The sequence below is a fragment of the Ananas comosus genome, linkage group 12 (genome assembly GCF_001540865.1).
Source record: "Ananas comosus cultivar F153 linkage group 12, ASM154086v1, whole genome shotgun sequence".
NCBI classification, from domain to species: Eukaryota; Viridiplantae; Streptophyta; class Magnoliopsida; order Poales; family Bromeliaceae; genus Ananas; species Ananas comosus.
In genome coordinates, this window is record NC_033632.1 from 1208018 (window position 1) to 1224510 (window position 16493).

The following is a 16493-nucleotide window of genomic DNA, read 5'->3' on the forward strand; positions in this document are numbered from 1 at the left end:
CTAAATTAATAGGACATATCGTTTATAGTGCTGCGCTGACCTTAAAGCGATCCGAGGGCTAAAAAGTTATAAGCATAAATACTTCTGTGCTTTTAAAAGAACAGAAGCTCAACTCAAATTTTTATATATATTTTTCACTCAAGGATCTTGCTTAAAATCATACGATGTTACTATTTACTAAGTTTCATCCTTAAAATGTTACTATTTACTAAGTTTCATCCTTCTTAGTAGAACAGTGTTTTTCACTATTTATCTTAAATGTAGGCATTCATGTCGGAAATGGTAAGGGATAATTGAGACAAAGAGATTGTTAACTAGAGAAGATAATATATGCCATATTTTTGTGCTTTTGAAGCGAATTTTTCCTACTTATAATGAGCATATATGTTTGCAAATTTCTTTTTGATTGCCTTGTTATAACCTAAACAGTTTGATAGGTTTTGAAAATTGAATCCTTTGATTCAGTAGCTTCGTAGAAATTTGTAGCTTGATTTATGGTGCAAATTTTGATCAAGTTCAACCGCCCGGTTCGATCTAGTTTTTAAGCTATAATTATCGAATTGCAAACCATGACGATCTTGAACTTATTTAGAGTTCGCAACCATTCAACTCAACGACCTGTTTGGCCATATTGTAGGGTGTAGCATTGTTTAATAATAATATGTTATCTAAATAATGTTTTTAGAAAACACTATATATTATAATTCTTTTACCAGATCGCTTTAATGCTCAAAATGTTACTTACCTCAGCTTCTGTCGTAGCAAAAACTTTAAGACTTATTTACTTGTCAAATGCTCCATTAAAGATGACGATGTCTGAAATAAACAATAAAAGTAGAATCAAATAGATGTGGACTGCAACGACTTGATATGCTAACAATAACAACTCATCGTGTCTAAATCATTAACTCAAAATACTTAAGCCTAATTATCGTTAACAGGGTCCTGATTCTCATATTTTCAATCAAAAATTCTTTCTTGTCCAATGTAAGGCGTCACATACTCTTCCTGTTTAAATCTTAACGTTCTCGTTAGGTCAAGCTCAATCACATCCAGAATTAATTCAAGAGGTGGCTTTTACAGGTTCAAAAGGTTGCTCCCATTAAACCCGTAGTGTAACAATTTGTCCAGCATAACACTTTAACTCTCATACTTTCGGATAGTATTTGGCTCTGATGCTAAATGTAACGGCCCGACATTAGTAATAATAACTCGTTGGACCAAATCATTAGCCTAAGATACTTAAGTCTAGTTATCATTACTAGGGTTCTGATTTACTAGGCGATATGAGATTATAGAAGTCACTTCTGTCAGTTCAAGAGGTCGCTCCCATCAAATCGATCTGTGATATAAACGCTGGTTGATATATCACTTTAACTCTCACATTTTCAGCAAGCATTTGGCAGGTATACCAAATTAGGATACTGTTGCACTGGTGGCACGTAATCATGTACATGAAGTGGCTGCAGTGCATGGTGGTGGGCCTCTTGCCCTTTTTGGTCTGGTCTCTTCATCCAAGTTGCAACAGTTCTTTTTTTCTTTTCTTTTTTTTTTCTATTTTCATTTTATTTTTATTTTTTTAAAAAAATTACTCATATATTCACTTTACAAATATTCATTTTTTGATTCTTAGTTTTGTAATCTTTTTCACCCGAGGAACCTACTATTTAGTAAGTTTCATCGTTAGTAGAAGAGTGTTCTTCACTATTTATCTTAAATGTAGGCAATGATGTTGGAAATTGTAAATAATAATCGAGACAAAGTGATCATTAACTAGAGAAGGTAATATGCCATAATTTTATGCTTTTTTAGCGAATTTTCCGTACATACAACAAGCGCATATGTTTGTAAATTTCTTTTTGATTACCTTGTTATAATCTAAACAGTTTGATAGGTTTTGAAAATTGAATCCTTTGATTCAGTAGCTTCTTAGAAACTCGTAGCTTGATTTAACCAGGTTGTTAAAAATATATATGGGTGCAAATTTTGATCAAGTTCAAACTACGGGTCCAAAATATTTGAGTCTACTTATGATTACTACAGTGCTAATTCTTATATTTTCAATTACAAACTCTTTTCCATCTGATGTGGAGCTATTTTCAACCTCACGTACTCGGACATTATTCTATGTGAGATGTTAGAAATAGCTCATGTAGGTTCAAGAGGTGACTTCAACTAAATCTACGGTGTAGCACTTTGCACAGCATAGCGCTATTTAGACCCTGGCGTTTTCAGGCAATGTGAGTTTTTAAAGATGGCTCTGTAAGTTCGAAAGGGGACTTCAGCCAAATTCATAGTGCAGCATTTTGCACAGCATAATGCTTAACTTTTATACTTTCGGTTGGTATTTGACTCTGATACTGTATGTAACGATCCGATTCGCTAGCAATAACAACTCAACGAATTCAAACCACCGGCCTAAAATGTTTAAATTCAATTATCATTAATAGGATTTTGATTTTTCTATTTTCAACCATAAATTTTTTTTTTTTTTTTCTATTCGATGTGTGGGACTATTCGGAGCGTCACGCTGACCGTCATTCTGCTGCACTAACAGACAATAGCTAGGTTTCACTTCTGAAAAGAAAGAGCACTGTAAGAAGAAATTTTTTCCTTTTTTTTTTCTTCTGAGCCAATGATATGGCTGACAAAAAGGCAAATGTTTTCCACACCCAGAAGAGGTAAAGGAACAGGCCTAGTAAGAGGCTTGTCCTCTTTTACCATTGCTTCCCCTGTTCCACCACCAACATCTTTCATCTAACCAATGTACAACAATGTTATCAAACCCCAACTTTTGCTTTTAATGGGTGAGTGACCTTTTTACCATAAATATGGTAGTACCACATTCATGGAGGAGTCCCATTGAAGGGATTTCTCTGGAAGGAGCTTGAAAAGGATTTCTATTCATTGGATTCTGTAATTAGTCCTACATGTTTGGACCAAAAATGTAATTTCCAATAAAGTTTTTTAGTGCTCATGATTGGTTGGTATCTTTCAAATAATTGGCCTTCCAATATCATCCCTGGGGTTTCCTTTCAACAAATTTGAATGGGAAAATTTCCTAAATACCCTTCCAACCAATCCTTTAAAATTTTAAAATTTTATATTTGTCCTAAAAAATTATGAAAATTTTTAAAAATCCCCTCATAACTATTACTCCTGTTTAGGCATAACGGATTCGAAATACTGAATTTATCCTTCAATTTATTTTCGTCTATACCCTGATGAATTTTCTAAGGTCAATTAATATATGGAGATCCTCTTAACTATTATACATTACGAAATAGCCCCCTGAATTTGACTTTTTTTTTATCATAAGTATTCTTAATATTTAGTCTCCTGAAATTGGATTGATTTTTGTCGATTAAATTACAGATTTAATCAATCCATTGATGATTCCAACAAATTTACTTCATAGAAGTTAAAATAAAAAAAAATATAATGAGTAATAGCTAACTGAGCAAGTTAGGTTAAATACAACTAACTAAAATAAATAATGAACAAAAGTTAGGAGCTAAATAGTATTAAAGAATGCCAGCGAACAATGGTAGCTGGAATGTTAAATAAATAATGACCAAAAGTTAGAGACTAAATAGTAAAATCATATGATTAATATACCCTCCGAGAACTTCTCAACTTATGGATAAAACAGACATTTTAAATTTTAACCTGTGTTAAACCATCATCTAACTAAGGTTAATGTGACTTGACGGAGTATAACGGCAAGAGTATTTTTGAAAGAAAGTATTTATTTGAAAGGATAGTTATGATATAACAAAATTTATAAGGATATTTATGATATTTTTGAAATTTAGAGGGGTACAGATGAAATTAACCCAATTTGGACTATTCATGTAAATTTTTTATACAAATTTATGTTCTTGTTTGACCCACCTTTTTGAACAGCTTAATCATTCTACTTCAAGAAAATTGAAAAGTTATTTAGTTAAAACAAAAAAGTTATTTTTTTAAAAAAAAACAGAGTCGATTTGGAGCATTTTAATTCTCTAGTAAGAATTGGAGATAGATTTTTCATTCTTTTGTAGTAAAAAGTAAAACCGAAAGAATTTAATGAAGAATCATTGAAAATCAGTTCGTAATTCGGATAGCTTTAATCAAACTGCACTTCTTTCTGTCCACGTCGAGCCGAAAAGCTCCAAATTTACTCTTAGCACAACTACAAAGTAAAACATACAAACAATTGTAATGAGTGCTCATGCCCCATCAACTACAAAAGGATCTAGGATCACAACCCACACATGACATCACGTGACCCTAGTGTTCCCATTTGCCTATAAATGAGAGACAAAAGCTCTCAAACTATTGGGCTAACTAAGAACTGCTTCTCCCTCTCTCTCTCTCTTCTCTCTCTCTCCCTCTCTCTCTCTCTCTCCTTTGCAGGGTAGTAAAGGGTAGAAGATCCTAAAGCTCCAACACAGTCCAAAAAACACAAGAAAGAAAAGAGAGAGAGAGAGAAGAAGAAAGATCGATGATGCCAAGGAGGAAAAAGACAGGCTGGAGGTGGGGGCCGGGGGGAGGACTATGGAGGAAAAAGAAGCGTGAACATATATAGTAAGAGTAAGTAGTGACTGAGAAATTTATCAGTAGTTGCAGCAGCAGCAGCAGTAACAGGAGAAGAAGAAGAAGGAGATGGTGACGGTGAAAGAGGAGACGAGGAAGGGACCGTGGACGGAGCAGGAGGACCTGCAACTGGTATGCTTTGTGCGATTGTTCGGTGAACGTCGTTGGGATTTCATTGCCAAAGTCTCAGGTTTGAGGGGTGGGGGGATAAACTTTGGCGATGGATGAGAGGAACTTATTAGAGAAAGGATTAGTCACCATTTAACCGCAAACACCCTTTGGTTTTTTTTTTTTTCGAAATTTTCGTATGTAGGTCTCAATAGGACTGGAAAGAGTTGCCGCCTCCGGTGGGTCAACTACCTCCACCCGGGGCTCAAGCGCGGCCGCCTCACCCAGCACGAAGAGCGCCTCATCCTCGAACTCCACTCGCGATGGGGCAACCGGTTTGATCCTCAATATATACTTACATATACATCTCTCTCATCATCCCGCCCGAAGAAACTCATGATTGATAGTACTTCTCTCGCAAAGTTCCGATCATACCGCGAAGGAACCGATCGATGCTTAATATTATCTTCTTTTGTTTCTTTTCAAGACTCTGAGGATGATGAGAAAAAGCTCTCATCATCCTGCAAAAGAATTAACTCTATGAAGAAACTAATAATAGTACTTCATATTGAATTGAATGATGCTAGCAAATGATGATTGTATATATATATGTATAAATGTATGTATAGGTGGTCGCGAATTGCTCGTAGGCTCCCAGGCCGCACAGATAATGAGATCAAGAACTACTGGAGGACCCATATGAGGAAGAAGGCGCAGGAAAAGAAGAGGAACAACAACAACAACAACAACAACAACAACAACAACAACAACAACAACAAACTGTCGCCTTCGTCGCCGTCTTCGTCGATAACCTATCAATCCTCTCTCAATGAAGATCCACCACCAAAAGCTTGTACAGGGGTTGAGAAACTGGAACCTAATAGTTTGAGCAGATGCAGCGGCATTGATGATGACGATCATGATCATGATGGCATGCATGGATGCTACCCCATGGAACAGATATGGAAGGAGATAGAGGCATCTGAGGCTGTCCGAGATGATGCATGCAACATCTCATGCCACCCAATGATGATGCCCCCTCCTACCCCTTTGTGGGACTATAACTCAATTTGGAGTATAAATGATGATGATGATGAGTCCAAGAACATGTTATTTTCCTCTCCACTGGGAGAAGTATTTGGGGTCAAATTGTTGTCATAGTAGAGAGTAATCTTGTTGAAAAGTTAAACATAGGAGGTTTGTGTCTTTGCTTGTAGTCTTTTGTAGATGTGAAGTGACTTAATTTGTAGTAGTGAAACTAATATGTTAGGATGAGGTTATTTGTATTGTAAGATCTTAGCCGTGCTTATAAATACTCAAATGTGTGCTTCATAGTGTATTGATCCATATTGAAAAGAGACTTGTAACAGTTTGTTTGCCTAAGGCTTCATGTTCTTAGGTAAACTGTGTTTCTATTGAGTCACCTAAATAAAGGAACTTATCAAGCTTGCTCTCTGGATGTGATGAGCTAACAAATTATCAGTATTTATTGGTTACCATACTAAAATTACTCAATTTACTTTGAAAAGCAGCATTCACATTCGTATACGACAAACATAAAAATCCAAAGAGCGTCGTGGCAGAAGACAGTGAGCCGCCGAGCCCTGCAAACAGAAGCTCCCTTAACCATAGTGAGAAACAGTTGAGCAGCTTTTATGAAAAAAGCTGTTAGTGCTTCTCTGAACGTGCAAAAGCACCAAATGATTTTTTTTATTTTTTTATTTTTTTACCAAACCCAGAAAGTATGATGCATCCAATTTTCATTACCAGGGAAACAACTTAAAAATATATATCAATCTGCTTTAGCATAACAGTTCTTATAACAGATTCATTTATCATAACTGCAGAAGCTGCTAAAAATCTTGTCTGAAATAACCAGTCTACATAATTTGTCACAAGGAAAACATAGTCATGCGAAAATCACAAGCATCATTCTTGTTTCATAGCACTCGCAAGAACATTTCATTAAAAGAGAGGCAAGGTAGTTTCCCACGCTGCAAGAATACAAGGCGAATATATCAATCTCATCAGGAAAAAGGCATCTTACATCAAGCATATTTAGTCAGAGCAAAACAGAATTCTGGAAAGAAGTTGCACAGTTATTTCCTACTGTTTTTCTAATCAAGTGGCAAAAAGCCTCCAGATTCAGATACTCTTTACAATTCTCTTGCATCACGTCCACTCGATCCGCCAAGAGGTGGAAGGAGATGAGAGGTTTTAGTGCACTAAGTGGTTTAACCTTTTCCCTCTCTGCCCGTCTCTTTAATCAAAGGATCGGCATTTAATCTTTACTGCGAAAGCAGGATTGGATTTAGGGCATTTGTTTAGCAAGTAGTTGCCTTTTGATAGGGGAATAGAAAGGTGAGTGATAAGCGCTTTTGCGCTTGAAAGTGCTTTTTCAGCAAGCTATTTTGTTGAGTGATCTTTCTTCTTCGGTACCCTTCTTATTATCTTCTAATTAAATATTAAGCTAGTGCTGCAACACTTGTAACCCAACTGGTGTTTATTAATTCTATAATAGCACTGTCTTAATGAAATTAAAAAAAAAATAAGCACAAGCTAAGATGGGGAATGGAGGAAGGGTAAAAGAGAGCTTGATAGAAAAATACTACAATAACCAAGTAGAACAAACACGAGGTAATGTAACTAACTGAAGCTACTCAAGGTGATCGCAACAGAAATATATTTATGCTGACAAAAAGCTTCGCACTAATTCAGAGAGTTCCTTTAAAGATTGTAAAATTAAACAACTAAGTGAAGATGAATATCTGTAATATGTATATGCAAGACAATAGACTATGAAATAAAGACGGCTATAAGTAAACTTTAATAAAGATCTGAATTGATCGCTTGGTTATCATGTTTTGCTGATTGATTTTATAACATAAATTTAGCTATCATCAGAAGCACGTAGATTTCGAGTTAGTTCTTATCCAACGCATAACATGACGAACAACCGTTATAACACCAATTTTGAAATATTCAATTTGATAAAATTTATATAGTTTTTCTTTTAGCCTTTTAAAATAAAAAAGAAAAACGAAACCCATTTTCTTTTCATTTAACAGAAAATGACTATTTTTGGTTTTGCAACTTTAGCTCGTTTTTCAACTTTTAGACCAAACTGCCGCCGCTCCGCTGAAGCACCTTGACGCATTTGCTTGAGTTATTGATGCATAATTTTGTGTGACATGAACAATTTCTTTTTTTTCTTTTTTTTTTTTGAGAGATGACATGAACAATTTCAAAAGTATATGAATTAAACATTCAAATTTGTACGTCAAGCATTCAAAATTGTGCATTGCAGTCCTGTAGCGGAGGGTGTAGTTTGCTTTAAAAAAGTTGGAAAGTTGGTGTGAGGTTGTTGGAAGAAAGAAAAAGTTGTCCGGTTTTTGCAAATTCACAAAACAAGCTGACTTTTTCTGCAAAAAGGCCATGAAAGAGTAATAATATTCACAAAGCTATTAATCATTTTTGCAGAAAGTGCGAAAATTCTACGGAAATCATAAAAGAAATACTAACCTTCTGATTGCACCATGTGTCAAGCTGTGTGTAAATTAATAGAATCACCTTTAGAGATGAATTTGGTACTCAGACTCTTACCTGAAAACAACATTTGACTTCAAGATCGACAGCTTCCACCTCATATGATCACATATACAGCACTACATAAAGCAAGACCATATTCTACGCATACTAATTCTTATATTGTAGACTTGTAGTTATATACTAAAGGGTCCTCTTCACAATACGAGTTATATAGTATAATACTAAGCTGTAGTCTCCACAATGTCACCAATTCTGACTTGTATTCTGTTAGTATAATATAGCAACAATAAGAGAAACGTATTTCATCTTTTCACTTGCAAGTTGCAACCATTAAACTAGGATTTGGGTGCAAAATTTTGAACCTGAATTGCTTTTCTATAGAATATTCCCGCCTGAATGATTTGATGCCTCCATCCACTGTTCAGCCAAAAGCTTCTTGATTATGTGTTACACTACATTGTCTGCCTCCACGAGATGTGTATCAATTGACATAGAATAGTCTTGAAATAATGTAAGTTAATCAACCACCACATCATCTCTGTGTTAGGGAAACCAAATAGAGTTTGGTTGAGTGATCCTTCTGAGACGGAATTGAAGTGAAATTTATTCCATCAATTGCAAAAGTTCGCTAATCTGAGTAAAACTTCATGATAAGCTCAGTGACTAATTGCACAATTCACCTTACGGAAAGGGCTTCAGAAGTAGAAAACCTGAAAATCCTAACATAATCAAATGACAATTTGTGTAATCAGAAGTTCAACGCAATAGCCAGATATCGTACTATCCTCTATAGACGTAAGCGCGAACAACAAAAAAGTCAGCTTATTGGATTAAAAAAGAAGAACATACAGAAGAATCGGAAGTTAGGTAAGATAAATTTACTAACCAATCATGACCAGAACAAGTGATATAACCTACTTTCCATTTCCCATACCTAAAAAATTCAGTAAGCAAACAATTTTTTTCATGATACCCCATAAGCCAAAATCAGTGAAAATTGAAATAGCAGTGCAAATGTTTCTTAATAGTTAAGGTGGTGTTAATAAATGAACATCAACATCACTAAATAAGAAAAATAAAAAATGTGCGGTTGTCATATTAAACACTCCTAGTTTTTCTGATAAATTATCATTCAGTGGAGGAAAAGCTAATCCACTAGCCACTCATCTTATAGCATAAGTAACTAATTAATCTCTTCTTTGATTGAATATGATGGAAGTGGATGGCAATAAATTCACGCTAATCCTAGACGTTTACGCTTGTAGCCCACGATTGCATCAAAAAGTGTTTTGTACCAAGAAATCCAACAAAAATAAACAAAATTTCGCAAGCATTACCTCATGAAAGTTTGGAATTGCGAATTGGATCGCTTACAGTTAGTTTAATTACACTACACTGAACTTCAAGGGTATCCCTCACATTTCTTATATTATGTACTTACACTTCATTAGCAGATGATAGAACTCTAAACAGAAACCGACCATTCTCATTACTCGATCCTAAGGTTGTTTTGATTGAGGAAAAATAGAGATCATCCATGGTGCAAAAGGTGGTGTTTTTTCAACGAGTAACACTCTCTCCTGAGGTTTGTCACCAAGATTGATTGCGGAGAGTTTAAAAAATCACAAATTTTCTTAATCAAATTAACGATTTTGAGAACTCCGTACGACATCTGTTGTTTAAGAGAAACGCTAATAAATAACTTTAAACAATGAAATTAAAGTGCAAACTAAGCATCCAGAATTTGGGGGAAAAAATCAAAATATGGTTTCCCCAAGCTAGAATTTCAAGCCCCTCTCTCCAATCTCCCCTTTTCTCCACTGAATTTGAAAATAATAATAAAAAAAAAAAATCAAACGCGTTTCTACATTACCAAGTCCTGAAATGGGAATCGCAAGTAGAGCTATGGAAACATAGAAACCCTAAAACGGATTCATACTGTTGAGAGCTTTGATTACCTAAAATGAATGGATCGATCGAGGGGCGGAGGAGGAGATCTCGCCCGCCGATCTCAATTTAACAAGAGAAGAGACGAGAGGGGAAACCTTCGAGCCCTCGTATTATTAAAGTCGGTGGTGGGAGCAGTCTTATTGCCGTTTTGACGATTTGTCCATTTGAAAGTCGGTGGCGAGATGTCTCATTTCGCCGACTTTTAGCTAGTGAGGATGTTACACTCGCGTGCCGTACAAAGAGAAGTCGGTGCCGAGTCGCACTGTCAATGTCGGGTTTCGTATACACGGCCTCAGAAATATCCGGAACAGAGTCTGTGGTCATACGTCACCAGCGCGGGAGAAATTGCCCTCCAAAAACACAAAAGATAAAAAAAGAAAAAAGATTTCGCGATCTCCCAACAAAGGCAATAAAATTGAGAGAAATATAAGCATTAACAAGTGTAATCTAATAACAAGTGTAATCTAATAACTCATTATTAGTAGGATAATAAATCATTATTAATAGAAATGCAAAATATTTGAGTAGCACGAATTTGGTAAAGAAGGTGGTCTTAATAGTCCTTAGCTCTTACTGAAAGTAGCATGCACTACCTTACAAAAGATCAAATTCAATAGTTTACAGCATAGAACACAAAACAAAAGCGATGCATCCGAAAATAAATACCGAAACTGATAGTATCTCTTCAGTACATAACACAAATGCTGCGAAAGAAACTTTCAACAAGCGAACAGCCCATCTTAATTCGAAAGATGTGGTGTTAAGTTAGTCGAGAAGAGGGCGGCTTAGAGAGGGACCGATCCGTAGAAAACCGCCTCAGCAGGGCCGGTCATGTAAACATGATTGTCTTCCTCCCTCCACTCGATCTGCAAAGGTCCGCCCGGCAATTCAACAACACATTTCTGCTTCACAATTCATACAGGGAACATCAGAATAGTGCCAACGTAAAAACGGAGTAGAGATATTCCAATAGAGAGCCCTGAATAATCTGAAATTTTGATAACTGACTGACAAAATTTGGTTACCCAAGAAAATAGTAAAGCCGAGTATTTACTAACCCTTTCAGCATGCCCCTCGAGAACTGCTGCCACAACAACTGCACAAGCACCAGTCCCACAGGCAAGTGTTGCTCCTACAGACCACAGAAAAAAAGTAAAGTAACAATAAAAAAAATCCATACAAACAGTACAAGTATAGTTGCTTAATACTTATATGTACATGAATTACTATGTTCCGAGGCATGATATATATCAATAAGTCAAGCAGCAAAAGCAGCAATAGAGAGGGAAAAAGAAAAAGCATTCTCATCTTTCAACAAGTACAAATACATAAAATTGATAAATACCTCCCATGGCATGCGTATTAATTTCAGATTACAATTCTTACTTCCATTTGGAAGCAAAAGAAAAAAAATAAAATAAAATAAAGTTTCAAATGATACCTGCACCGCGCTCCCAAACACGCATTTTGAGGTGTGAACGAGAGAAAACTTGCACAAATGCTGCATTGAAGGCAATACAAAAGGTGGTTCAACCCATTCTAAAATGAACAAATTTCTTGCATACTCTTGCTTGTATGTGAAAAGTCAGTTAATCTTTTAGTTTTAAAATTCCTGCTTATAATCTCGTGACAAGAATATACGTGCTTCTTATTCAAAGAATTGAAGTATAGAAATGTAGATCACATTAATATATATATATAAGGTATGAATTCAATATTTGAATAAACATCTCAATCTATATGAGATTAACCTGTATTAGTGCGAGAAGGGAACATTTCATGGTACTCAAATTTCGGGCCAATTTGTTCCAGCTTCAATTCATCTACCTGCAGAACCTGTTTAAGTCTGAAGTGAGATAGCGGCCTATCATAACAATATTAAGGCTACCAAGTGGATAAATCACAATTTGCACTTTAACATCCCTCAACAATCAAAAGCTACAGATAATCTGCCGTATTTATAAACTGTTCACACTTTATCCCCTTTGTCTGGAAGGTAAAGTGAAAGATTTCCAAATAAATCAAAGGGTTAGGGTTTGATATCAAGGGGTAAAATGTGAACACTGATATATCCAATGGTTTCTGTATTTAGCCTAAAACTAACAAGCCGAACCACAAAAAATAAAAGGACTAATGTTCTTAGAAACTCGGACAACATTTTTACTCAGTTTAACTTCGTACAATACACGAGCCAAATTCTAGTTTAGGACCTTTACTTTGTGTGCCTCCTTTGATTCCCCTAGGCATTATACGGGGTCCAGGTGAACAGGGAAGAAGGCAAAGCTTGATATAGGGAGAGGCACGATGTATCGACCAAGATGCCACAGTTTCTGTTGTTCCCAATTTAGGAAATAAGAGCAAAAATTTAACAATTAATATATACCAAGGAATTGTTTTGATTACACCACCGTTTTTCTCCTTTTTTTCTTTATGCAAATTCTATTCAGTTGGGCCAGCAGATGGAATTCTCGGTTCTCATAGTTAATTAGATTGCAAGCTTATCTTCTTTAAAAAAGAAACGAATAACAGAAACAAGTAACTGCTAAATATTTCTTCTTTTTTTTTTCCAAACAATCCGTAGAGGTAGTTACAGACAAATCCCATTCGTTTGACAAGTAAATAATCTGGAACATTTGCCGTAGCAAGAAGCTGAAATGAGCTTCTTACAAGCACCAAAAACAGGAGCTCTAATTCGAAACGTCTACTTATGAGGAAGCTACTAGGTTTTCTTGAAAATTCGACTCACATAGCACTTTTAAAGATGTTCCTCCAGCATGCAAAGTACAAAAGGATGCACAATTACCTGTGATCTCATACCAAATGTAACACAATGAGGATTGCCCATGCTAACACATGTCACATTCCATGTCACACCATCAACTACCAATTCAGCTTTAACAACAGCTCCACCTTTGTTTGCCGGAAGTTTGGTGGGAATATCCTGCGGCGCTAGTATAGGCTGACCCATGTCTACTTTCACCTACAAAGGAGGAATAAAATACCTAGCATCATCAAAATATGATCAACTTTCCTACATGAATTGGATGGCTTCCCAACATAACATAAGGGTGCTTCTCTAAGAAATTAAACTTTCAAAGGGTATAAGCGAAAGTTCAAGATTTATATGAAAAATAATATATTCAGATACACCGTAGTAAACGGGTATATATATGCAAAAGACCCAACAAAAACAATTGACAAAAACAAGCCGACCACACGTTCCGAACTGCTGGCTACAACTCGGAGTCCACAATTTAGGAGGTTGTCAGTATTCGGTATGGAAAATGATTACTTTGATTATACTGTTTAACCAAATGAAAGCACCATAGAGATAATGCACAAAGAACTAGATAACAAAATAAAGCAACTGAACCAATAAATAGACTTATCACTAGCGAGAGAACTACTTTGTTAGAGAAGTTGAAGATACCTGCCCATCATTTTGTATTTCAGGAATAATCAAACCAGCACCAGTGTGGACAGTGAATCTGATAAATACAGATTAAAAAAAATATAAGCACAAACATAGCGCAAACTAAATTTTACATATCCTCCAACAAAGAAGATCATCCACGAATTCTTTGTCCGCTAGCTGCTTTTTTGCTAAGAAGCTTACAGAGCTTGAAAAATATACCATCTATCTGCTTCTCTACTTAGTAGATTTTTAGTGTAATTCGCAGAGAGGCAGAAGAAAACTATGAGCATAAAATCAGATAAACGATGGAATCTGCGCAAAAAAGAAAATCTTTTCATGAAAAAGAAATTCCTAAAGCAACAATTAAGAATCACCAGCATAATATTTTCTTGAGCGGCTTAAGAGAAGAATGAATGATTACCTTCGTGTCCCACGAAAATTTTCAAGCTCAGATATGAAGTGAGCAAAGCAACGCACTCCATTACCACACATCTAAAAAAAGCAAAATGAAACACAGTTGACAGATGAGAATGCACACATGAGAAAGGGGTAACAACCTACATACTTTAGGTACTTGATTAGAGTTACACCAGAAAAATTACGATAAATTGGTATACAATAGCTGCAAAAAAGGCAATCTGGATAATAGATACCAGAAAGGAAGTAGGAACATAAAAGTCTTTTACCACATGCCTAATGCAATACAGTCCAAAGAAGAGCACTATAAAAAAGGAATGCAAGAAGCTTTATACAGAAGGCCAATATAATGTAATGGGATCTAAAGTAGTACACTGACCTCTTTCTATACTCCCACAACCTAATACTGAATGATCTACCTCAGAGATACCAAGTATTGTAGTACTATGCGCCTTTTCCTTTTGAGAGTTCATCTATTAGAAATAGCAAGCAAAACTGAAGGATAAACACCTTCAGGACTAAAAGCTAAGGAACATTTCATAAGGACAAACAACTAAGGAACATTTTAGCTGATTTAAAGCAGAACCATTTAACTCTAATAAACCAGCACTCATATTAGTGAGTAACAAGCACACTGAATGCAACAACAGTTCACATCACTTGCAGCAAAGAAATTGTTTAACACTCTTATTACCTTAATTTCTTCTTGATACAAAAGAATCTACATAACCTAAACAGAGTGAATTCAATTTACCATCTACAAGTTGATCCATATGCATTTTGCTTCTTACATCTCTATTTAAGATAAGTTACAACATAATAAAATTTAAATTTTTTTCACAAAGAAATCCCATATATATAAGCATTGCAATTTAAAATGCATCTCTTTCTCGATTCTCAACTAAAGTATAATCACCTCAGGCTCGCTGCCATCAGAGTTAAAGATCCTCATGGTATAATCCGTGCCGTCGGTCCCGGGCATCACGAAGATGACACCATCAGCACCGATGCCGAAGTTCCGATCGCAGAGCTTAATTGCCTGCTCCGGTGAAACCTTAGGCTCCAACGAGTCCCTATTATCCACCTACATCATCAACTAGGTCGGAATCACAACACTAAACCTTACATATACACACAGAGAAGCAACAATCGCGAGTAGGAGAGACCATGATGAAGTCGTTGCCGAGGCCCTGGTACTTGACGAAGGGGAGGATGCGGGACTCGCTCTGAATCCGATCGAGGAAGGAGGGTGTGGGGGACTTGGAGGGGGCCTCGACGCCCATGGAAGATGCTACGAGAAGCGATCGGGGGCTAGGGTTTCGTAGAAGCGGGGAGGATTTGAGGGAGAGGAGAGTGGGGTGGGGAGGAGAGCGGGAGAGAAAGAGGCGAGAGAGGCGAGAGGAGGAGGCCATTGTGTTCGACACGAGGTGACACCATCGTGCTTCGGTAAAGAAGAGGAAGGAGATAATTGCAAGTTAGTCCTTACACTTTTGCGTTAGTGCTGTATAGTACGTTTTGTGGTCGGTAAAGAGGAGGAAAGAGATAATTGCAAGTTAGTCCTGATACTTTTGCGTTACTGCTGTATAGTACGTTTTGTGGTTTTTATAACAACCGTACAAGTAAGTAATATGACAATCTCGTAAGTCGTAACATAAGGGTCCAAAATGAAAAAGTGCAATATTTAAATATGAAAAAATTTTAAAAAGAAAACAAGAGAAAAAAAAATTAAACTTAATGAGTTCGGATATGGCGTCGCCCGGGTTCGAACCGGAGACCTTCAGTGTGTTAGACTGACGTGATAACCAACTACACCACGACACCAGCTTATACATTTTGTTCACACAAAATTATTATGAAATATTAAGGTAATATAAATAATTGAATCATTTTGATCATTTTCTATATATATATATATATATTGTTGATAGTTTCAAACATTTTGTACTATCGAGTTTTTAGCCGTTGGATAAAAGGATGTGCAATTAAGATGATAATGGTCTGTCTTTTAAGGTTGAATAGGTAGTTGGTTGAATAGTATAATCTAGATGATGAAAATTATCAAATGGTAGATCTAACAGCAGAAAATTCGATAGTAGCAAGAGTTTGGTACTATCGATAGTATAGTAATCGAACTCATATAGATATAGGCCTTTTTGCATAAAAAATTCACTTATTTTGGACTTTTGTAAAATCGGGCTACCTTTTTCGTTTTTGCAGATTCGGTCCGCTTTTTCAGCAAACTGACCAAAATACCCTTATACATTTTTCTCTTTCCTCTTTCTCTCTCCTCTTTTTTTTTTCTCGTTCTTTTCTTTCTTTTCCATGGACGCCGCCCGCGCCGTGCTGGAGCGGAGCGACCCGGAGTGGCGCCCGGCCGACGCCGTCGACGCGTCCGGCGTCGGCCTGCTGCACTCGGCCATCGCGCAGGGCCGGCCGGACCTCGTCCAGCTGCTGCTGGAGTTCGGCGCCGACG

At 36.4% G+C, this 16493-nt stretch overlaps 2 protein-coding genes, 1 long non-coding RNA gene and 1 other non-coding gene across 10 annotated transcripts; 1 reads left to right on the plus strand and 3 right to left on the minus strand.

The window, feature by feature from the left end:
- LOC109718915 (myb-related protein MYBAS2-like) lies at nucleotides 4339–6144 on the plus strand. The gene is made up of 4 exons (XM_020245395.1): nucleotides 4339–4476; nucleotides 4550–4771; nucleotides 4895–5024; nucleotides 5319–6144. The coding sequence occupies exons 2-4, from the start codon at nucleotides 4651–4653 to the stop codon at nucleotides 5848–5850; spliced, it is 783 nt and encodes a 260-aa protein (XP_020100984.1). The 5' UTR covers nucleotides 4339–4476; nucleotides 4550–4650; the 3' UTR covers nucleotides 5851–6144.
- LOC109718916 lies at nucleotides 6433–10346 on the minus strand. 6 transcript variants are annotated; one of them, XR_002218556.1, is made up of 5 exons: nucleotides 10197–10211; nucleotides 9125–9172; nucleotides 8601–8948; nucleotides 8212–8292; nucleotides 6433–6683 (listed from the first exon to the last, which is right to left on the minus strand). It is a non-coding gene; the product is annotated as an uncharacterized LOC109718916 (long non-coding RNA). The 6 variants fall into 6 exon arrangements; XR_002218554.1 differs by having other exon boundaries at nucleotides 8601–8957; XR_002218552.1 differs by lacking the exon at nucleotides 9125–9172 and having other exon boundaries at nucleotides 10197–10346.
- LOC109718795 (diaminopimelate epimerase, chloroplastic) lies at nucleotides 10723–15422 on the minus strand. Of its 2 annotated transcripts, none has more exons than XM_020245195.1 (9): nucleotides 15187–15422; nucleotides 14937–15104; nucleotides 14025–14095; nucleotides 13619–13676; nucleotides 12992–13168; nucleotides 11940–12015; nucleotides 11630–11689; nucleotides 11247–11320; nucleotides 10723–11090 (listed from the first exon to the last, which is right to left on the minus strand). In XM_020245195.1, exons 1-9 carry the CDS (start codon nucleotides 15301–15303, stop codon nucleotides 10974–10976), a joined length of 918 nt encoding a protein of 305 aa, XP_020100784.1. In that variant the 5' UTR covers nucleotides 15304–15422; the 3' UTR covers nucleotides 10723–10973. The 2 variants fall into 2 exon arrangements, with proteins under 2 accessions (XP_020100784.1, XP_020100783.1); XM_020245194.1 differs by having other exon boundaries at nucleotides 11940–12024.
- TRNAV-AAC lies at nucleotides 15768–15841 on the minus strand. Its single transcript has one exon. It is a non-coding gene; the product is annotated as a tRNA-Val (tRNA).